The sequence below is a fragment of the Diospyros lotus genome, chromosome 10 (assembly GCF_014633365.1).
Source record: "Diospyros lotus cultivar Yz01 chromosome 10, ASM1463336v1, whole genome shotgun sequence".
Lineage (NCBI taxonomy): Eukaryota > Viridiplantae > Streptophyta > Magnoliopsida > Ericales > Ebenaceae > Diospyros > Diospyros lotus.
This window is the reverse complement of record NC_068347.1, coordinates 32410545-32435373: the sequence shown is the minus strand read 5'-3', so window position 1 is coordinate 32435373 and position 24829 is coordinate 32410545. Positions and strand designations below refer to the sequence as shown.

The 24829-nt window shown below is 37.3% G+C and overlaps 1 protein-coding gene across 1 annotated transcript; it reads left to right on the top strand.

Annotated features, from left to right (window-relative positions):
* The first annotated feature begins 387 nt into the window (after positions 1–387).
* On the top strand, positions 388–24610 carry LOC127810935 (histone-lysine N-methyltransferase family member SUVH9-like). The gene is made up of 2 exons (XM_052350567.1): positions 388–2645; positions 24241–24610. Exon 1 carries the CDS (start codon positions 619–621, stop codon positions 2587–2589), a length of 1971 nt encoding a protein of 656 aa, XP_052206527.1. The 5' UTR covers positions 388–618; the 3' UTR covers positions 2590–2645; positions 24241–24610.
* Positions 24611–24829: the final 219 nt, after the last annotated feature.

Sequence of the window (24829 nt, the reverse complement as noted above, 5' to 3'; positions counted from 1 at the left end):
TAAATATATCAAATATTAAAACATCTTATTGATAAAAACACTTCTATTAACAATAAATATATCGAATATTATAATACTTTATTGATCACAAATATATCAAATATTATCATACTTTATTGATCAAAATACTTTGATTCACGATAAATATATCAAATATTATAATATTTTGTTGAATAATAAAATTATTATAAAATTAAAATATAATATATATTATGTAATCTTAAAATAAAATATTATTATAGATAACATGCTCTGTCCCCGAGGATATTCCCATGTTATAATTCCAATGGAATATTTTAATAGTTTAATATAATTAGAGTTATAATTATTAGGTAGATTTTGAACCTTATTTGGAGGGCGGGGACAAAGGGGTCATTGCATCCGTACACGACACCGGAGCTTTCCCCCATTTTCAGTTTGCACTCGAAAGAAGCCATTCGTCCGGTACCCCCTCCCTCCCTCCCTCTCTCTCTCTCTCTCTCTCTCTCTCTCTCAAATTCCGCCATGAACAAACAACCTTCGTCTCTCTATCCAAGCCCCTAAACCTCCACTCGTTGTCCGAAGTAACGTATCTGTCTTTCTAAAACCAGCTGTTTATCTGTGTATAAAAGACAAGGAATGGGCTCTCTTATCCCATTTCAAGACCTCAACCTCTACCCTGAACCCCCCGCCTCCGCCACCAACGCTGCGGCGGCCGCCACCCCCGCCGGAGCCAGGATCGTGCCCAAGACAGAGCCGAAGGTGGAGCCCTTTGACGAGCTTTCTCAATTCCTGGCTCAGCCCCATCCTCAACAACATTACTTTTCGAGTCCTAGCCCTACCTTTTCCTTCAGTTCTCAACCGGGCCTGCCCAGTGTTTTGGATCCTGTGGTGGAGGACAGTGTTTACTCGGAGTTCAACCGGATCTCGGAGCTTTTCCGGACGGCGTTCGGCGAGAGGACCGGTGGGGGTGATTCGGCGGATTCCAATTCTCTGGCGATTGTGCCGGTGCAGGAGGAGAGTCAGGTGACGGTGACGCGGCGGAGGTACCAGCCTCGGTCGTCGGAGTTGGTTAGGGTTATGGATTTGGGGCAGGACGACGATAGGCACTTCAGGGCTCTGGTGAGGAGGACGAGAATGCTCTTCGACTCGCTCCGCATTTACGCGGACGAGAGGCGGCGGGACTTGGGGCTCGGGATGCGGGCTCGTGGCGATCTCAAGGCGTCATCGGTGATGAGGGATCGTGGATTGTGGTTGAACCGGGACAAACGGATCGTGGGCGCCATCCCAGGGGTCTACGTTGGCGATTTATTCTTTTTCAGGATGGAATTATGCGTCGTTGGACTTCATGGCCAGGCGCAGGCTGGAATTGACTATCTGCCAGCGAGCAAGAGCTCGAACGGAGAGCCGGTTGCGACGAGCGTGATTGTCTCCGGAGGGTATGAAGACGATGAAGACGTCGGCGAGGTGATTATATACACAGGTCAGGGTGGGCAGGACAAGAACGGTAGGCAATGTGTTCACCAGAAACTGGAAGGGGGAAATCTTGCGCTGGAGAGAAGCATGGCTTACGGTATTGAACTGAGGGTGATTCGAGGATTCAAATATGAAGGCAGTGCGAGCGGTAAAGTTTATGTTTATGATGGTTTATATAAGGTCACTGATTCATATTTTGACGTGGGCAAGTCTGGTTTTGGAGTTTATAAGTTTAAACTTGTGAGGATTGAAAATCAACCTGAAATGGGGAGTACTGTTCTGAAGTTCGCTGAGAGTCTTAGGACTAGGGCAATGTCTGTGGGACCAACGAGTTATATTAGCCTTGATATTTCCATGAAGAAGGAAAGTGTCCCGGTTCTTTTTTATAATGACGTAGACAATAATCATGACCCTATGTATTTTGATTATATCGCGACTGCTGTATTCCCTCCTTATGTATATCGTGAGGGACAGAGTAATGGCTGCAACTGTGTTTCTGGATGCATAGATGACTGCCCCTGTGCTGCGAAAAATGGGGGCGAGTTTGCCTATGATCAAAATGGCCTTCTTGTAAGAGGTAAGCCATTAATCATTGAATGTGGGATCAATTGCGGTTGTCCTCCGACTTGCCGGAATCGTGTGACCCAGAAAGGAATGAGGCACAGATTTGAAGTGTTTAGGTCAAGGGAAACTGGTTGGGGACTTAGGTCTCTGAACTTGATTCAAGCCGGTGCTTTTATTTGCGAGTTTGCTGGGGTTGCTCTAACTAGAGAGCAAGCCCAGATTTTTTCAATGAATGGAGATAGTTTGGTTTACCCAAGTAGGTTTGCTGATCGGTGGGCAGTCTGGGGGGATTTATCACCAATATTTACTGATTATGTGCGGCCAACATATCCATCAATTCCTCCATTAGGTTTTGCCATGGATGTATCAAAGATGAGGAATGTTGCTTGTTATATAAGCCACAGTTCCAGTCCTAATGTTCTGGCGCAGTTTGTGCTCCATGACCATAATAATTTACAGTTTCCTCACCTTATGCTATTTGCTATGGAGACCATTCCTCCTTTGAGAGATCTGAGTCTTGATTATGGGGTCGGTACAGAACGGGATGGCAAACTTCGTATATGTAACTAAGTTCTGAGGAGTTGGTGATGTTTTGAATTTGATGTTTTGGGATTTGATAAACTGAGGTAAGTTCAATCTGCTTTCTGGACCTTTTCTGAGTGGCATAACTTATAAGACATTATCAATTTAGTTATTTATATTTCCTTTGATAATTATATTTTGATTCACGTGCTTCCGCGGCCCCCCCCCCCCCCCCCCCCCCCCCTTTTTTTTTAATTTTGGGCTTGCTTGAATGCTAACTGTTTTCTGCAGCAGTCATCTTTTAATGAAGCACACATGGGAGGATTGAACCTCTATCATTTATGTGTGCCAGAGAAGCAAATGCCTTGTTCCAACCTAGAATTTTGATCACAAAATTTGTTGGTTTAATTTCTAGATCACCTGTTTGGCCAACTTGTTTCAATTGAATGGTTTCAATAGTATTTTTGCCCTTGCATGCTGGCAGATTAGTATATGAAACATCAATTACATTTTGCCTGCTCTACTCCTTGCACAAAATCTTTATATGTCACACATATGTGCCTATTCATTTCAAGATCATGGCACAATTGGTGCTTCTATTTCTGCTTTCAGTTTGATGATGGCTGATGCCATCATTTTTATTTCAAAAATACTCATCAAGTTATCCTTATTTAACATAAAACAAAAAATAATCATGGTCATATTTGGATATGATCATTGTTCTTCATCTTAGGTGAAGCTTACATAAATGTTCAATATTTGAGGATTGTGGACAAGCAATTTGTCACAACCCAAGGATATATTAGGAGTAATCTAATACATGTATTTTCTCTTTTATGTATGTTGCTGCTTACCTGTTGGTACTTTTTAGTTGTTACATTGCCTAGATAGCCTATAAATAGGCTACAGTACTTGGAGAATGTAGGTTTTGAATTGTTAAATAAATTCTATCATTTCCCTATCTTGAATTCTCTCAATCTCTCTCTCTTTCTCTCGGTTCTCCCTAATTGCCCTCTCTGTTACGTTCTTCCCTAACTTCTTCCCCATTTCTTATGATATAACTCCCCCAATTCCTTTTAAACCTGTCATGAACCCTAAGTTCATGACAGATGATATCAGAGCATCGTTCCTCGCCTCTGATTTCAATCGATTCTAGTAGTGAATTGAGACGACTTTGAAGGATGGCAATGGAGCTGATCGAAGAAGGTGCGGAATAGATCCTAGTGAACTTCGGTGATTTTGGCATATCCGAGTCTTGAAGATGAAGCTGATAGTTGAGATTCGGTTTGAAATTCAATAAGGTTGGACAGAAATTGAGGACGAGCAGGTAAAGACATCTCTGAAGGGAAGTCAGATGACTCATATAAGTGGAAGAGTTGATCGATTTTCTTGGAGGCAAGCAGGAGGTTGACCCTTGGTTGCGATTTCGGTAATTCTCGGGCTCAAACATGTAGGTGGAGTCCCTTGTGAGAGGTGGATTCCTCCGATTTCTTTTGCTCATTGGTTTCTGACTCCTAGGCTGCAGAAATCGGCCAATTGTTAGGCGATCCCTAGTGACAACGGAATTAATCGAATTTTCAGGAGGCATTTTAGTTAGTAGAATTGGTAGTCCCTGGTGTTGGCTGTTTGATCTTCAAGAGGATTAACAAGAGCAAGGTCCTTAGCTGTGATTTTCGACAACTAGGCGAACTCCCTAACTGCGTTAGTTCTTTGCTGTTTTTTTGTTGATTAATTTCTGGTTGAATCTTGGAAATTGAGTTCGACGCACAAGGAGGTGAGGTCGATTGATATTTGAGGCTTGGAATTGGAAGACGACTTGGTCAATTGATTCCGATGCACCGAACTTGACTCTCGAAAATTGAAGGCGATTATGGAAACCGAGAGCAGCAAGCGATTTAGATCAGTTCCTCGACTCCGGCGATCTAGGTTGTGAAGGTGACCACTGTAGCGATTGATTCTCACTTCTGATGGCGATATAGGGGACTCTAGAAGGCCGATCAAGTCATTGTAACTGTGCGACCACTTTCGATCCTAAAATAGGCTTGACCTTGAAGCGGAACAACACCTGCAATTTGCCACTTCTTGGATCAATTTCAGAGGTGATTGTTGTGAGGTAGATACAGAGGTCAGAGGGAAGTGTGGGACTTAGGATGTACAGAGCTCCGGTTCCTTGGCCTTTGGCTTGTCCTGCTTGTGAGATTTTTGCCATGACAAATATCATGTGTGTGAAACAATTGGAGTCTCAGCTGCAGCGGAAGAATGCTACAGTTTTCGTGGGATACAATTGAATTCGTGAGGAGTTTGGCTGGAATCATGAGGCTTGGGAAAAGAGATTGGATAATAAGGTCAGTCAGATGCGTGAGGAAGTAGGCCGTGCAATACGTGAGGAGATGCATGAGTTTTTCATAATGTTGTTTAAGGAGTGTCAATTCAGTATCCTAGATGAATTCTTCTATAAGTTGGGAGGGGAGGTTTCAGATAAATACGATTGTAATAGAGAAATCTTTGAGGAGAAAATAGTTGAAAGTGAACCTCTGGTGTACGACGACAAACAGGAAGAAAGATATGCTTTTATAGCATTGCTAGGGTCTGGAAATGATGAGGAGCAAGAATAGTTCTAGGCGATAGAGAAACTTGTAGAGCGAGAAGATCCGTCCAAAAGTTACTTGGTGGATCCTTAGAAAAAGGAGAAGGAAAAAGCTCAGGAGGAGCCAATGAAGATGCAGAAGGAAGGCAATTTGCCTAATCAGAGTAGCCCAATTGAGGATATAACTAGACAACCCTCTGTGCTCAAAGCAACCAACATCATAAGTGACGTGTTGGGGGAAACATATGTAAACAGAGGTTTGTAGGATTTAGTTGCTAATTATGACAAATAGGGACCGGGATTGGATCTCAAGATAGGAAGGTCGGTCCAAAGAATTTTAATAAACCCATAGAACATTGTCTATCATACTAGAATGTGTGCATCCAAGGTTATTATAGGAGAGGATGGGAACTCAGTCCTAGTTGAGCTCATCAAAGTCAACACAAGTATACCTTGGAGGTAGATGCAACTCTGATTGCAACTGTAATAGCTGCATTTACAAAAGACTTTAGAATAATGAATATCAATGTGACATGCTTCATTTACAAATTAGTATGCTTACAGTGGTTTTTCAAGATTTATCTAGATAGGCGGTGGCAGAAAAGAAAAAAGAAAAGAGAAAGAAACAAGAGAAGGCGATGGACAAATCAGAAAGTGAAAATTGGGATTGGATGAAGAAACAGCGGCGCAATCGCCGTAAGTTCTTGGGGACAAGAACTCTCTTAAGGAGAGAAGAATTGTCACAACTCAAGGATATATTAGGAATAATCTAATACATGTATTTTCTTCTTGATGTACGTTGCTGTTTACTTGTTGTACTTTTCAGTTGTTATATTGCCTAGGCAGCCTATAAATAGGATATAGTACTTGGAGAATGTAGGTTTTGAATTGTTAAATGAATTCTATCATTTCCCTCTCTTGAATTCTCTCAATCTCTCTCTCAATTTCCCTCACTTTTTCTCGGTTCTCCCTAATCTCTCTCTGTTTTGTTTTTCCCTAATTTCCTCCCCGTTTCTTCCTATATAACTCCTTCAATTCCTTCCAATTACCCTTTAAACCTGTCATGGACCTAGGTTCATGACACAATTCGATATGATAAGATGGGTTGAGTATCTTACCCTCCAAAAAAGTTAAAATACACTCAACACCCTTGAGGTTTGGTGTAAAACCATGGTTGTCAATACTGTACCATGCCATCTGTCACAAAGTGGTGTTATTTTGCTTGATATTTCAGTCCAAATATCAGTCAATACCATATAGTACTAGTCAAAATCTTTAGATACGAGGTGCTATTCCCCAGCATCAGCTGCCAAGTAATTTCTTTTTAGGAATTTTTTTTTCTACTTTTTGTAGTTTACCTCTCATTCTCTCTTAGCAAAGCCACAAGTCCTACACCCTTAATTGGTTTCAAAACTGGGCAAAAAAGTGCATATCTTATGTATTTTTATGCTGATTACTTAATTTTGAAATTCATAATTGTTTTAGGTTAAGTGAAATTAATTATTTAGGTAAAATTGATTATTTTAAATAAGTTATACTCGTTGTTTTGACATAATTGTTATTTTGTTAGGTCACCTATGTTTATTGTAGGTTATAGTATTTTTATTAAAAATTCTATATGTTTATATGTTTTTACAATTTATATTTCTAATTTATTATAAATTTTAAACAGTATCTTGGTACGACCTAGTACTGGTATTGTACCATACCAATAGCAAATTTAGTACTTTATTTGGTATGGTCTTGACAACTATGCCTAAAACTAGAAAGTACCCATGAAGTTTGAAATCCAATGACGACTCTTATTGATTGCAACATTTTGCAATTTACTCATTGTCATTAATTTGATGACCGTTAGATTTTCCTAATTACCCAAAATGTCCCCATCCATCTCCTCTCTCTCTCTCTCTCACACACACACACACACACAACCATGGCGGTGAGGATGGATTCAACCACCATTGTTGAACCTCTCCCTCTATCTCTTTGTTGTAGGTATTTTGCAGACAAAATCCCCCTTCCTCTTTGTGAGAAGTCAGAGATAGAACTCCAACCTGAAAAGCCAGCTTAACAGGTAGATGGATCCTCCTTCTTATATATAGCCCAAGTCCCCCTCGCTAAGGCGATGTGGGATTCTCACACTCCTCCCTACGTTGAAACTTCTCTAGTAATTGATACATGCCCATGTGATCGGACATGGTATTGGTCCATGACCACGACCGAGGGTAGTCCCTCAGCCAAGGGTTGGCTTTGATACCATGTGAGAAGTTAGAGATAGAACTTCAACCTGAAAAGCTGGCTTAATAGGTGGAAGGATCATCCTCCTTATATATAGCCTAGTGTCATAATCCTAGGGTTTAGCCTAGGACTAGAATGGAAATCAGAAGGATTCGATACCGTTGAAGTTAAGAACAGAATGTATAGAAGGGAAATTGAAGAAAAAAGGGGGAGAAAATTGGAGAGAATTGAGGGAGAATGGCAGAAGAATGAGTGAGAGAGACTAGAGAGAAATTGGAATTTCAATTATCATTCAACATGGGAATCCCCTCCATTTACATCAGCCTTATATAGGCATATTTGTTTCCTAACAGCCTTGCACATGCAGCCATGTGCACCTAACTAATTGCTAAAATATCCAAAACAAACTATTCTATCATATTACAATAATACCCCTTTATTATATCCCTATCACAATATTACCCTTCTAATCCTCCTAGGGACATGACAATTCCCTCCTCCTTAAGAGAGGTCTTGTTCCCAAGAACTTGCTGCAAGTAGCCATTACTCTTCATCCAATTCCAACCTTCTGTATGCGAATAATCCTCCTTTATTTCTTTCTACTTCTAGGTCTCTTTTTCTTCATTTGTAGGTTTTCAAGATCAATTCCAAGTATGAATTGACCCAGAATTTCAATAGGGAAAACTTCATTACCATCCAATATAAGTAAGGAGAGCAGATCTACAACCGTAGTTGCTATTATTGTACCCCCATTCAACCCACAACCATGCTTTGCTGTAAAAATACCAACAACAGCCTTGAAATGCAGCAATGGGGGATTGTTGACTTGCCTTGAATGCTCATACCAAGGCTGTTTGTGAGCATTAACATTAGGAGATGCTGCAACTTCAATTCTAGCCAACGATTGCTCCATGATTGACACTTGACCAAGGGTCTCAGCACTAGTAAGAGTACTTGAGAGGCTGTCAATTGATTGAGTGCCATCCTCCAATTCCTTCTCCTCACTCTCTTCTTCTACCTTCTCTTTTTCCTCTTCTTCTTCTTCTTCCTTAAAGTTGGACTGATCTTGTTGCAAAATCCCAAAAACATCACCATTGAGAACTTCTTTTCCAAAGGAATCGATATGTTCCTTCAATTTTCCTTTTGTCTTCGCTGCCCTATCAATCTGTTCATTACAGATTCCCTTTGGATAATGCCATTCACCTTTAATATCATTTCTAATGTTGCACTTCTCCGGCTGCTCCATTTTTAAGAATTCCTCTTTGTTAAAACTTCCGTGATAATCATCAAAGTATTCCATCGGAAAGTTGTAATGATACTTCTTAATAAGTATTATTGCAAACTCTTGCAGCTTCTCGCGTATCATAAGACCAAATTCCTTGCTCGTATCCTGTATCTCATTGCTTGTCCCTTTGTCCCTGTTGCTGTCCACTGAAAATGCAGCATTCTTTGGTTGCCATTGAGGCTCCATTTCCGCTGAAAATGAAACATTCTTCTGCCGCAATTAAGGCTGCTCTCTTGCTTGAAAATTAACTACTGAAAATGCAGCATCATTCGACTGCAATTGAAACCCATTTCAACTGAAAATGAAGAATTTTTCTGCTGCAATTGAGGCTCCCATGGTCTCCTACATGCACTGCTCCACTTAGCTGATTTTTCACAATCAGCATACTTTGAAGACCAATGAGCTATATACATACTGTGCTCTTCTTCAAACAAATTATCCCAAAATTCAAAGCCAAAATTAACCTTTGTTTATCTTACTAGGAGCCTAGGATTTGATTGGAATTACCGCAAAATAGCGCTGGAATTCTCAACCAAGAATCACCCCTCCAAATTCGCCTTCCACAATCCACTCCTAGCTGCTCCAAATCTCAACGTTTTTGCTGTGCAAATACTTCCGGAACTTGATTGAATTTGTTCGGCCTCCAAATTCACCTTACGAAAATCACTTGCTTGTTTTCAATGTCGAACAAGTGACTAGCGTCTTAGTTGGAGGTCACTCCTTCTACGTCTCCTTCAAATCCTAGCCGACCTCACCTTCTCATGCATCGGAACCAGTTACTACTTCATATCCAACATGCGATTGCCTTGATTCAACAATTACTTCCAAACTTGCGTCCTTACTCACCGGAATCTCTACTTGGCCGCCAAAGACCCCTCGGCTTGCTCACTTCAAATCGGATCGAACACTACTAAATTCTGAACTCCAGTCGAGGAAGACTGCTTTGAAATGCCTTCCGATTGGGTCCGGGAGGTGATCAGAAATCACCTTCTCCCTCAATCCTTCCTTGTTTGACAAGGGTTATTCACCAAATCCGTTTGAACTAACTGTGACAGCCTTCCCCACCCTTGTCGTCAACTCCGGCAGAGCTCCTGCAACCCTTCCTTGTTTGACAAGGGTTATTCACCAAATCCGTTTGAACTAACTGTGACAGCCTTCCCCACCCTTGTCGTCAACTCCGGCAGAGCTCCTGCAACTTGTCTTCTGCTTCAGTCGCACGCGCCTAAGTCCTCAGCTTCACCCTCCGATGGACCCACGCCTCTTCGGGACGTTTGCTACAGTCGTGAACGCTCGGTGGCCCGCTTAACTCTTTGATAGACTGTCGCTTCTCATGAACGACGTCCGTTCGCGTCTTCACTAGAAGTTGCTACTTCTTGAATCGCCTTCAAGCAACGAACCAGGATTGCCGAAGTTTCGCCAAACCGGCTTTGATCACTATCGCAGTTCGCGCTCGCCTCACCTAGATCGCCTTTAAAGCCTTCTCAATTTGGGCTCGATTAAATCAAGGAGAAAGAGTCGATGGCCTCGGATTTGCTCTCGCCAGGTATATCCGAAAATCTGATAACTGTGATGGGTTCCAGAAGTCACCCAGATTTGCTTCTCACCGTCTGGGTTGGACTTGCAAGTTTCAATCAACTGGAATCAAATCCACAGCCAAGGATTGACTGCTCTGATACCATCTGTCATGATCCTAGGGTTTAACCTAGTACTAGAATGGAAATCGGAAGGATCCGATACCGTTGAAGTTAAGAACAGAATGTATAGAAGGGAAATTGAAGAAGAATGGGGGAGAGAATTGAGGGAGAGTGGCAGAAGAATGAGGGAGAGACACTAGAGAGAAATTGTAGAGAGAAATTGGAATTTCAATTATCATTCAACATAGGAATCCCCTCCATTTACATCAGCCTTTTATAGGCATTTTTGTCTCCTAACAGCCTTGCACATGCAACCATGTGCACCTAACTAATTGCTAAAATATCCAAAACAAACTATTCTATCCTATTACAATAATACCCCTTTATTATATCCCTATCACAATATTACCCTTCTAATCCTCCTAGGGACATGACACCGACCCCCTTGCTGAGGTGATGTGGGATTCTCACACTCTCTTTTCTTCTCTCTCTTGAAGGTTTGTTGATAGTTAAAAGTTCAACCATCGGTGAACCATAGGGTTTCTTTCTAGAAACCCCATCGGCTCTAGAAACCCTTGCACGATATATTTTGTAAAAGGAAGAGGGAGGAGATAGAAAGCAGGGATAAAATGGTCAATTTCCCCTATTTTTAATAGTAAGGGTGGTCTATTCCAAAACGTGGGGGTACTTTGTACAGTTTGAGCTAACTTTAGGGGTGGATAGTGTAATTTACTTTAAAAAAAGGATGAAGTGAGTAGAGCTAAAAGAACATGCACAATAGTTGTGGTCCATGGGGGTGGCTGTTTCATTGTATTCCATAAGTGACTTAGTTTGCTAGTTATATGCAAGCACAAGTTGAGAGTCCTAACCTTGAGTATGTTAAAATGGCCAATGTAACCACAAGATACTGCTTATCAGGATTCATGATGCACTAATAGGCTATATATGTACCACTACAACGATGGGACCTAGGCACTTGTCGAAAGCTCATTCAAAATTTTAGCCATTTTTGAAAAAGAAATGCTTTTTCATTAAATATCAAATTAATAGAAAAGAAAAAAACAAAAAATGTAAAATATTCACAAATTCTGAACTTTTGGTAGATCTGATGAGAAAGTGAAACATGACCTCAGCAATAGAATTCCTTAGATGCTTCACATAATTTCAACATTGACAGGTTAAGGGGGGAGTCTAAGTTGCACATGGATAAAAGTGTAAGAGCTAATTATGTTGTGTGTATGTTAATGTATCTGGAGCTTGGAGATGATATCACACGAGAAGAGGTGGTGCAATCGTTAGCTTTCAAATATGATGTCATCTCTAGTTCTTAGTATAACTTGCTTACTGTTAGTTCATCCGTTGAGCAACATATTTTCTGGAAGTTCTTAGCCGGTGAGCTTGTCTTTCCCTAGTTTTATGGACCTTTTGTCTTTCTCATTCATTTGATGGTGTTGCTTTTGTCTGGTTTTTGAAATGATTATTATTGAAATTGTGGAGATGACACTACCAAATGTTCTAAATTTTGTATGCTACTTTGTGGTTTGCGATGACCCAAAATGGAGGGCCTATGACTGGTATGTACCCCCCACCCCCCCCCCCCCCCCCCCCAAAAAAAAAAGGAAAAAAAAAGGAGAAAAAAAACCCCAAACTAAAAAAGTAAACCAACCAGGGCCAAGCAAGCTCATTATAAGTGAATCATAATTTCTAGTAACAAACTCAATTATATTAGAATAAACCAAACGAACGTAGTATACAAATCTGGCCGGCAAATAAACAAATGTTATTATTAAGAAATTCTAAGAAATAAATAAAATAATATAATTGACAATGCCTACCCACACAAGTGTTTGGCCTACCAATAAAAGGATACAATAAGAATCGAAATGCCTCTAAGCAAATTGGTTTGTTGTTTTTAGGGACGGGTGCTGTTAGGTTGATTCGGGAAAAAATCTGGAACTGTGTCTGACAGCCACGGTTAAAAACTGAGAGGAATTGATACAAACATGATTACTGTTAAAAAATTGAAAAAATTGGTGGTTACAATTATGAAAATTTATCCGTAACTATGACCTAATAATAACTTTATCTGTAACTGGAAAATGTATCAGTCACAAAAGAAATAATATTAGTTATTAAAATATCCATAGAGATTTGATTGTTTGGGGAATTGCTATCATTGTATATACCCCTCTTATGGAATTGCTATTTTTTTTGGGGGTTATAATTTTATTTATTTGTTGTTTATAATATTGTTGTAGCACTTGGATTGTTGAAATTGTTGTCGAACTTGGATTTGTATTATGTAATTTATTTGTTGTTTTTTACTCAGGTTATTATTATTATTTGTCTAGTTAAATTGTTTTTATTGTTGTTATTTGAGTTGCTTCATAAGTTATTTGTATTTATTGCTATAATTTTATTTATTAGCATGGTTATGGAATAAAATAAATATGTCAGTTACAAACATGGCCATGGAAATCCATGACTGTGAGATTATAGTTCTGGACATTGCACAACGGTTACAGTTATGGTTATCCCAAAAATTTTTACCCATCCGATCTTGCCAATCTCTAGTTGTTTTCGATATTGACCTGTGATTTGAAATTGATATTCATAAATAGAGAGTGAGTCAATGACTTAGTAAATGGACAACATATATTATGACATAATTCAGACAAACAAATGCAAGTGTTTTTTGCGCCAAAAGTTTTTTTTCCCCTCGGGAACATGCAGGGAAAAATCATTTTCATGCTATTGTTATTGTTGTTGTTTAAGAAAATCCTTTCTATAAATATAACATATGCCAAAATTTTGTTTTGCATGGGAGTACATTAAGAAGAATCCCACATACTAGGATAAAAGTTTAGTATGTTGTTGGAGTACACTAAGAAGTATTTGTGCGCCTGTCATTGATTATGCTAGCATATAAGGCTGCTTTCTTATTGTCCAGTCTAACGTATAAAACCAACTCATGTGCGTTGGCTGACACACGGAATTAACAATGGCTCTCTTACATTGCTGTTAATCTAAGGTGCATCATGGCTAACATGTATTGTTGTTAGCTACAGTATTCTGACAAAGGTTCCACTAATAAAGAAAAAATGACCTTGTCTAAAATCATAGTTCTATGTGTCATCAGAGTAAAGAAATCCACTTGTTATACACGAATAACCATAACATTTTATCAAGTATTTTATATTTCATAATCATAGTAGAAGAATTAAACAAGAGGCTTGCATTGGTAACTTAAGCTCTAACAATGTAAGGACAAAACTTGTTTTTCCACAATATGCATATATGGAGTGTAACAAGGTTCTGAGTAATTTTTTTCATAAATAATCCAATTGTGAAGAAAACAATTATTCTTGCATGAGGACAATGATTTTAAATAAAATCATGCCATAGTATAACTTATCTACTCATAATTGAGTGTGCCCAACTTGGACTATTTATGTGAATTCAAGATTAGTTTCGTTCGAAGAACCTAAGCCATATAAATTTGAACAATACAGACTAATTAACAAAATTGTAATCCGACTTTGATGGGCTAGTTGTTGACTTAGGTTGAGCTTTTGGCTCAAGGTATATGTGTTATATAGTACGCTAAATCCATGCAAAACTAGGAATATACCAAATCCATGAAATAGAAATATACTATGCTCGATCCATGTTGAAATAGGAATATACAACCAAATCCATGAATAAATATGAATGTTACCGAATCCATGTAGAAATAGAAATATGCTATACCCAATCCATTTAGGAATAGGAATATATTATGCCAAATCCATGTACAAGTTAGAATGAGGGTGAGCTTTGACAACAACAGTAAGGTTGCCCCTTTGTGACTAGATGGTTATGGGTTTAGGTTGTGAAAGTAGTCTCTTTGCAAAAAAATCAGAGGAAAGGCTACGCACAAACATAACCTTTCCTCGTTCCTTGCAAAGTGGGGAGCTTTGTGTGCAAAGGATGCCCTTTTTTGTTTTTGTTGTATTTTATTTTCCTTTTTTTAATGTTGCAGTAGAAATACCAAAGCCGTGTAATAGTAGTAAAATATTATGCCAAATCCATGTAGGAATATAACTATACTTGGCCAAATGCATGAAGGAATAGGCACCATGGCTAGGTATCATAGTTACAGACACCCATGCGAACACTTAGCTAGTTTCTATGCACGTTGGATTGGGAGATTAAGAATTGGTTGGCCACTTGGCCGGCCTTGTATGTTTTACCCATAATTACCTGGAATATGGTATGTTTCGAAGTTGTGGCATGGGAACAGGTACAAGGTACGTTAATATGCTAATTTTGTGATGCGGAGGGGGTAGGCCTAATTGGTTGTTTATTTCGGCTCGTAGAACGTTTTATAGTTGCACTTGGGTCAAAATTTGTTGGATTGATAATGTGTTACTATAGAAGCTTCTTTGTTTTGTTTTGAATCCTTCTCTTTTTTCATGTACAACTTATGCATTTGAATATTAGTCGGCATTTTAGAGTCATAGGCTATATGGAATTCATTTTCATCCCTAGGAAGTGGCTCCGAAATTTATATTACATATTTATTTTCATGTACAACTTTTGTATTGAACTAGCTGTATAAATTATTTACTACATAGTTAGTTGGCATTCTAGAGTCAAAGAACATTTATTTGGCATTGAACATTTAATTTGTATTACATTGAATTTATTTTATAAGTTAAAATAAATAATTTAAATTTTTTTAAGAAAAGATAGAAGTAAAGGAAATTCAACAGTGGCCTTTTTAATCTTCTACGGCTTTCTTCGTTTGGAAATATCAATAGGGCAGTTAATCCTCTACATGTTTCTACATTAACAATTAGTATTATGTAATTATAAAACTATTTATGTAAGTTAAAATAAAGAATTTCAAAAATAATGGAAATGTCAACAGTGGCTTTTAGTCTTTTACAGGTTTGTTCTCTTGGAAATCTCAACGGTAATTGTTATATGTAATTATTGTTGAATTAATTTCTGTATGTTAGAACAAAGAATTTAAAAATTTTAAGCAAAGATAAAAATAAAGGAAATATCAACAAGCCTTTTAGTCTTATACTTCTTCCCTTTCTCACCCCTTCAAAGAATATGCCGAAAAAGAAATATCAAAATCTTCTACAGCTTTCTTCTCTTGCCCCTTCAAAGGATGTGCCAAATCCTCAAATATTGATATAAACTACTTTTAATTCTTTTTATTTTAAAGTAAAACATGTCGAACCTTTCTATATTTGTCTACCTATTTGGTCCAAAAAATTTCTTAAATATTGAAGTAAATTCCTATTAATTCTCTTTACATAAAACTAACACACTTGAAAAGGTTATCTATTCATCTGCCCTCTTTGCTCAATAATTCTCAAATACCAAAGAAAACTCTTATTAGTTCCTTTATCTAATTCATTTACCTCTCTCACAATTTCTTCATTTTGTTGCTGGCCCATCCTTTGAAGTTTAAATAGGATTGGGAGAGTGATATTCAACATTCTTCCATAAAACAGAGACCCACACCAGAACATGCAAAACACAATAGAACATACAAGAAAGTGAGGTAGGCGAGCTTCCCTTCCCTGCCCCCTCTGATTTTCTCTGAAAATTATTCTTACTCTAAGTTTCTGCCTTAGTTTTAAATTGTCTTTTAATACACTGTTTGGGATCCCCATTTTTGGGGATCTAGATCGTGTTCCTAGCAATGTGGGGCCGAAAAAGAATTGCAATCTAGAACACTTGATTCGGATCACGGCTTCAGGAGATGGGTAAACTTGGTAACTATTGCTTTCCCCTTCCAATGCTTAGTTTTCATTTATGTTCCACCTCATCTAGTTCTCATCAGCCATATGCCTTGACTAGGCAACTCATTTAAGGTCTTACCCTTGACAGTTGACCTACAATTCACTGTTTTCTCATAGTTGATTGGAAGGAATCCTAGTCAATCAAAGAGTCTAATTCAATTGACCAAACCAAGATAGTGTGCCCAATGCTATTCTAAGGAGAAGGTTTAGTTGACTAGTTCTCTGTCCAGGTTGACTCATGTCTTTTCCTGGTCAGTTGACGATTGACAGGATGCTTGTAGAAAAGATCCCAACTTTGATAGTAGCCAACTTGGTGCCTTACCCAGGCAACCGAAATTGAGTAGAATGGTCTGGAAAGTTGAATCCTATGATCTAATCAATTGAAATGCTGGTTCCTAAACCTCCATACTCTATAGCATGACTTACTCATGTAACCCAAGAACATGATAGAAACCATAGCTCCCTCAAAGCATAGGCATGATCCATCTAAAGTCTTTCCTCAAAAGCACATGGTACAAACCATGGCTTCCGTTCTTGACCTACCAAGCACGAAACCAGACCAGTTTTCTAACACTTTGTTTTCTCATCTTAATCTTTGCTTAGTCACTGTCTCCCAAATTTCCAGTCTAGCTTAGTTCTATAATTTCCACAACTTTGAAATCTTCTTTATTCTTGTGAATGGGCACTAAATTGCCCTTCGTCCATTTGTTGGATATCTTTTTTGATTTAAAGATCACATTAAATAATTTTGTTAAAAATTACCCTCTTCTTCCATGCATTTTCATGCTTCCATTGGGACTTATTGGTATTAGTTGGATTGTTAGTGATATGGTTTAGATACTTGGATTTTCATTATATACCTTTTGGGAGAACATTTGTTAGGATACTGTAGCTAATGGTAGTGGATGTTAATCTTGGTGCACCTTAATCTAACCCCAATTAATAGGGGCGTTGCCAACCTGTGTTGGCCAACATCTGGATTAGTTATATATTTCAGTGCAACCATTGACAAAGCTATTATATGTAGTCATGACCAATGAGGAATTCATTTCGCCTAGCTTGCTCCAATAAAATAGAAAACCACAGTTTATTTTAATGTTGAAAAAGCCTTGTGGTTTTATTTCAATCATCTTAGAAAAGGGCCTAGTTAGATTACCTACCTAGTGAGCTACCTTTTCTTTTTTCTTTTGTTTTAGTTCTATCATCTCAAAGTACCTAGGTGGATGGAATGGCAAACTTTTTTAGCAAATGAGGTAGAGAAAGTGTTGGAAAAATTTGATGGGAGATCTTAGGTTCGATATAATTTATAAGAGTCTTAAAAAAGAAAAGGTTGTAGATAGAAATGATTGGCAAGCTGGAATTCATGTAACTAACCCCATATAATGGGATTATGGCTTCTATGCTATAGAAAAAATGGTGATAATCATAGTTTGTTGCTTAAATAATTGTGTTTGCTTGTCTCGATTATGTTGTCTATTCACCACATCATTGCTTCGCTCTATTATTATGTGTGTTTAGTTGCTTAATTTATACAGGTCTGCATTGGGATCGGTGAACTATGCTATTAGAGGGGTTTGGATTCTTTTATCTCCTTTATTGATAGGTCTATATTTGTTAATGCGGGCATGGTTGATGACATTATTTTATTTATCTGCCAGGCATTCTGAATATTTAGCTTCATTATTTATAGTTAGGGTTGTATAAGTAAATTGTTTTAGTTGTGTTTAATTTGAGTTACAATGATTTGTTTTTTTTTTAAACATTTTAATTGCAATATGGATTTAATTATGATAACCTATTGAATAGAGCAGCTTTCTTGACCCTAGTGAGCTCATGTTTCATCAAAGCTCTGCACTCATGGGCCTCCTTTTGGGTCATGACACCCTTTGTTTTGGTTTTCTACTTAATTGGGTCCTTGTTTCCTGGATTTATAGTGGGGTCAGGTTGAAGCTTCATTTTATTGTTTTCCAGTTCTATGGTTTCATCCACTAGTTATAGGAGAAAGAGAGAGGAGGGAGAAAGGCTTTTCAATTAGTGTTTAAAAAAGTGCACTTGATCTCACTTTAAGAGCAAAGTGCAAAGCACAACATGCTTGGGGCTTTTTTTGTGTGAAGTTCAATGACTTCAGTTGAGCGCAATTAAAGTGCGCTCAAGTTGCGCTTTTATTGAGCTCCAGAGCTCAATAAAGCTCACTTCAAAAATACACTTGGGTTTTTTTTTTATCAAACAATATGAATGGTTGGATGTGTTTAAATTTTTCCAGTAGTGTGGTTGCTTGTATGGAATTTTTACCCAAAAAAAGCTATTATAAAATCATATGTATATTTGTTTAGAAAAAAAAAAAGAAGACTCAATTGTATTTAACAAGCAAAAAAGATTGAAGAAAACATGTAATTACATGTAAAATGGGGGTTGCTAATTTATTCCCAATTGCTGTAAATTAGGGATTGATGCTTGATTCTAGATTGCTGTAAATTAGGGATTGATGATTGATTCCTAATTGTTTTAAATTAGGGATTGTTGATTGATTGCAAATTAGGAATTGATTTATTGAGAATTGTTGTAAATTAGAGGTTGATTAATTGGGGATTGTTGTATATTAGGGGTTGATCCTCTGTAGAGATCATATTAAAGAAATATAATGGGGTTTCTTTGGCCAAACTTTTACAAAAAAAAAAAAAAAAAAGAACACTCTACAAAAGAAAAAAATTAAAAATTAAAAATTAAAAAAGAACCCTTAGCATATTTAGATCCTTTCAACAGAGAGTTTAAACCAGCTTGTATTTCCATTAGGACCAGCAACGGAGCAGATTGTATCTTTTTATGTCCCCTATGTGTTTTTGCTATGGTCGTATGAATTTGTAAACTAGTATAAAATAGAAATGAAAAATGGTACCTCATCTTTTGTTAAATTTACAGCCCTCATTCTTATTTAGTTTTTTTTTTTAATTTTAATAGATATTGTTGATGCTTATAAAAGTTTATACTCTTTATTTTATTTATATGCACTTCACTTTTCATAAGCGTGTGCTTCGCTTTGCGCTTTAAGCTTCATAGGTCTTCTGCACTTAGCACTTTTCAAAACACTGTTTCTGATACCCTCTTGGTTTGGATTTGGTCTTGAATCTGAACTTAAAGCTCTCAATTTCTGGTTCAATGTCATATAGGTCCTCTCCCCCTCCCCCCCCCCCCCCCCCCCCCCCCCCCCCCCCCACACACACACACACAATCTTCGTTGGTGTTCTCCTTTGGGTTGGACCTGCTGTGGGTTTCCTGTTGGTAGCCCTAAGCCTAAGGGTTGTGCTGGTCCTTGTGTTAGTCAATGGTGAAGAGAAAAAGAAAGTAAGCAAGAACATCGAATCAAAAAGAATAAGGTGTGTGGGTGGCTAGAATAATCCAACTTTACAATGCTCCTTATAGATTTTACTAATTTACTGGTGAAAATATCATTTTGTGCAACTGCAGAAATAACATAAATTGGCGTAAAAGTTTGCTGTTTTCTATGCTAATAATTTCAATGTTTTTTTTTTCCCCATACTTTTTGACTAAAATGTTACAAAACAAGAAAAATTCTCTCCTTTCAACTATAAATAATATGTTTTGAGACTTCAGTATTAGGTTCATTGAAAGATGATTTCCTACATGTTCATAGATGTCATGCAGACTCTAAATTGATGAAGTGGCCTTGTCAACACCTTGACACTTTGCAAATAATATGGATATGCATATGTTTAATTAGATATGGGTTGAAGTACTGTTAAAATAGCACAAATTTCTATGAAACTATACAAAATTCTTATTCTATTCATAAAAATTTTGGCACTAAATTTAATAATAATTTCATATTAAATAAATTAGAAAACAATTGCTTACAATTGAGTACTAGTGTTGACAAATATTTTTGGATCAGTATAAGTTACAATTCTTGATGTAATGCATGATGAAAGAAATATATCTGTGAATTTGAGGCTTGATTTTTAGGCTTGATTTTTGAGTGAAAAGGATGAAATATTTATATTTCAAGTATGTTAAGTTCATCAATGAAACATTGGATTGTGTCTATAAAAAGTAAAATGGGCTGAACTTACCCAAAAAAAATCATTAAAATGGTAAAAGGGAAATAGGGTTGTGATATTACATTGATTATCAAAACCTTTTAGCTATTCACAAAGAAGCATGGATGACTTTGTTTTGGGTACCTTGCACATGCTTAATAAGTATCGGACATGGAGACCCAAGCACTCTTAAGATACCTTGTATCCATGTTTGAATCCATTTCCATACCTGAATGGTTACTCAACCAAATGGTGTACAAGCTGTGGCAATTAAGTGTGCTAATTTAACCTAACCTGCTTGTATGCATGCATGAGGGGCTTGAGAATAGGCACACCACAAAGCTAGAGAGAGGATCACTTTTAGTGAGAGAAGCTCTCTACATTCCTCTCAGGTAAACTCTCAAATTGTTAGTAGATACAATGTCAAAATGAGACTCTCTTTAAGTAGAGACTCCACCTCACAGTCCACGGTGGAAATTGATCTAAATGTATGGCTAAGATTACATTCTAGAGTCTTAAATCATAAATACACCTACCAATCACTCATTTATGTTCAGGAAAAAAATACTCACATTTACATAGGAAGAATCTAGAATCGAGGAGACCCCTAGAATGCTCAAGAGCCCTCCAGGGCCTTCCAGGATAAACCTATAATACTCTTCAAGGAACTAGAGGACTCCATTAGCTTCTACGAAATCTCTAGGCCTTTACTTCTCTGTCCCGTGTGCATGCACAATTGGTGGGGCGTGACATACTGCTTCAGCTATATTCAGTTTGCTGCTATGACAAATATTTCTGGGAATGAAAATGTGTTCTACTTTGGGAGAATAGAGTTAAGAAATGAAATGAGATTATAGGATTTCCTGTTAAATGAGTAAATATGAATGGATTTATGCTTATCAATATGTTACTTTATATCTCTGAAATAGTGAACTAGGAATACGATAGAATTAAGGAATATGTTTGAACCATGGATATAAACCTAACTTAAGAATAGGAGCATATGTTCAAGATTTTGCACTTGCACAAATGGTGTTGAGAACTAGTACTTGCTATTTAAGTGATGGGTTGAGAAACCATTATGTAGAGGCTGGAAGATGGCTTACCTGACCAGTACAGAAAGAAATTTCCATGAGATAAGTGAAATAAATAGTGTTAAGTCTGTAATCATTGAATCAGGGGTAAACAATCAAAATGAACCCATAAACTGTTCACAAAGATGCTAGAACTATCAATAGCCTTGGTAGACTGTTAATTGAAAACAAGACTGAACCAGTAAACAAATTGAGATGAATAAAAAAATCCCAATGACTTATTGTGGAATGGTCATCACAATTATGTTACTCTTTGGATACTTAGAGCATAAGTGTTTATTATTGGAACTGATGTACCTTAAAAAGTAGACAATTGTCAATTTGGGAACCAAAGTGTTGCAAGAAGTCTGGACACTTGCTTATAAGATGCCTCGTTATGTTGGATACTGTGTTGGATGCTCATCAAGATTTATCTTATTAGTTTTATTATTTTGTAGAACAAAATTGTAAAATGTGCATGTCTATCACTTGAACAAATTATTAATGAAATATCTTTTAGCTTTTACTTTTTCTGTATTATTCATTCAAGAATTTTGAAGGCCAAATCTTTCAACTTATAAATGAACGAATCTTCGAAAATAGATACCAGGAGTATTTTGCTCTCTATCTTTCTAAATATGTGAATATCAAAAAATAATTTTTTTATTTTAATATAATAAATTATAAACGTATCCATAATACAAAACAATAAAATTTATTATTTACATATACACATAAAAATACTTGTACCTATTTTTATCTATCAATGTACCCCTTCCATTAGTATTCTAACTTCTCTAAGGATTTGTTATCAGGTTGTTTGTGTTATACTGTGCTTGTCTATATTTATATCCATATTCATGCTTCTTAGGACATGTTCATCGCTTGATGCAGACTGAATATTTTGTAAGTTGGCTGCTTATGATGGATATCTAGTATTTACTATTCTTTAGGATTGTTTGCTTTTAGAAAATCTAAATTCAACACTTCCCATCTATCTATTAACGGAGCTCTTCAAAAATGGATATCGGGTTTATTGTTCAAACTTACTTCCCAGTATGTGAAATGGAGAAAATGGACATCAACTATTTTTTACAGGTATGTGATATAAATGCATCAGTAATGTAAATAAAATGAATACTCTCATATGTGCATATTTACATATCAAGATATAAATTGTCTCATTGTGGACATGTCATGTCTTTTTTTTTTTTTTTGGTTAATATGTCTTGATTTTTTCCTTGTCATGAAATTTACCTTGTTGACCTGTTGAGAGTGAGCCTAGGCAATGTTAAGGTTACCTCTTTATGACTGAAAGGCCATGTGTTTGAGTTGTGGAAACAATGTACTTGCAAAGTAAGGGTAATGCTGGGGTACAAAAGTGACTCCCACTCTTTGTAAAGCAGGGAGCCTTGTGCTCTGGAGATGCCTTTTTTGGATCAGTATTGTTGTTCTTTTACTCTCTGATAATGCTTCTAAGGACTCCTGCTTATTCTTTACCTGTTTTTGTATAGTATACTTAAGTAGAACATGTAGTTTATGGCTAGGCCAAGGAGGGCTGTTTTAGGTGCTTAGCATAATGCAGATTGGAACATTATGACTATTCCAAGCTGGAGGATTTATGGAATAAATGAAGGTTTGTTAGGTGGAAACTCCCAGAATGGAGTCTCATTAGAGCTGAAGTAGGATAAGGAAATTGGAGTTTGTGATTGGTTTGAGGAAAGTCAACAGAGGATTTTGAAAAGGATAATTGATCTAGCCATTATCTGCTCCTTTGGTTATTGCAAAGTTGAGTTTTTTCCCTCATGGTTTTGCAGTGAATGCATTTTGATGAATGATTTACCAGTTAACTGATAAACAATTGATGCCAGTTTTGAAATCCTTTAATGTACTGATATGAACAAATGAATGCAAATAATAGGTTCTACAAGGTAATATGGAAATATTATTCCTGAGCTGAATGTGCCAATCAATCAGGAGTACGATGCCAGGGAAATGGAGGTGTCAAGTTGTCATGTGTCAAAAAGTTTAATCTGTTAGGAAACAGACCCAACAATGCGTCAAGCTCTCTAACACATCTCATGTGTGACAACATAGTTTGTACAAAAAAACTAATAGGAGTGGACAACACTTCTAACCAGATTTAAACTGTGATTTTTTGGAAAAACTATTATTTGATGTTAAATTACCACTTACTCCAAAAAGCTTAAACTGTTAGGAAATGGGCCCAATAATGTGTATTCAGTTTTACACCAGAAGAGATGAAATCTGACATAAGCATTGTTTGAGAACTCTCTATTGATACTTGCAGGATGGCCGTGTGTAAGATGTCCTGAAACCAAGGAAGAATTGTATTGACTGTGATTAAGCAATACATCAAATGCTATCAGATTGTTGGAACTTACTCTTAAGAAATTTATTCCAGCTGTTCCGTTCATGAATGCAAAGTTTACAGACCCTTTTCCTAGACATAGGTTATCCTTCTTTCCACTGTTAAAAAAATCTGCCTGGCCTTTTGTTTTTCACATTTTTTCAGACCATTAGCCATCCTTATGATTTGCTGTAAGTTTAATTTAATTTCTCAAATTAATTTGTGTGTGTACCAGTGGATTACCTAATGAAAGTTCAACACCTTGGGTTCTATGATGATGTGCTAATTTTAACTTTATTTGGTTGTTAGGATTTGGTAAGATGTCAGTTTCATTAGCTTTGAAAGTACCTTGTTATTGATAATGTTGATTCTTGGCACATGATGATACTGATTTTTTGGGCTTTACCAATTTCTATTGAATGCTTAATTTAGTTGAATATGCAGAGGTGTTTAATCTAATATCTAGTTGCTTGTACAATTTTAACTCTACTTCTCTGAAAGCAGCATTGAATCCTATCAGCAGTATTGCACGTCTTATTAGAAAAATGTAGCATTTTTATGGACTTCCCTATCCATGCAGCCATGTTTGACATTCAGTTTGGTGGATGACTAAGAAATATTGATTCCCAGCTTTGAATTTAATTGTCATATGCAGATAGGAAAGGAACGGCAACTTTTTGCATTCCAGTTTCTCATATTTTGGGCCTCAACCAATATCGTCGGAGAGGCTTTTACTAATACCACGGGTTGATGTTTTGCTATTTCCTGGTCTTTGGTTTCCAACACTCAAATTTCTCCGTGTTGAAGGAGAAAAAACAGACAAATTCAGTGGACCTGCAAGAGCTTAGTCTGTTTAGCTGCTACCACGATGACTCTGCCTGACTATTCCCTTTCAAGGTTTCAGAAACTTGAGCACCAACCATCACTGGCTGTGTATGAGGTTTATTGACTTGTACATGTAACTGTATGAACTCACTGTATCTCTAGATTGTATATATAAAAACCATCCCTTTTTTGATGAAGTTTGTACAGGAATTTTATCATCAATGCAAGTGCAGATGGTTGAGTTCAATCTGTTTCTTCTAACACATTTGAATAAAACTGAGGTGGCAGTTTTTATAGTCCAGGGGCGGAATCCAGGGGAGCTGGACTGGGCTTCAGCCCGTGCCAGCCTCAGCTGCCTCAGCCGTCTGCCCACCCCAAGCAGCTCATTGCCCACCTGCTCCTTGGATCCGCCCCTGTTA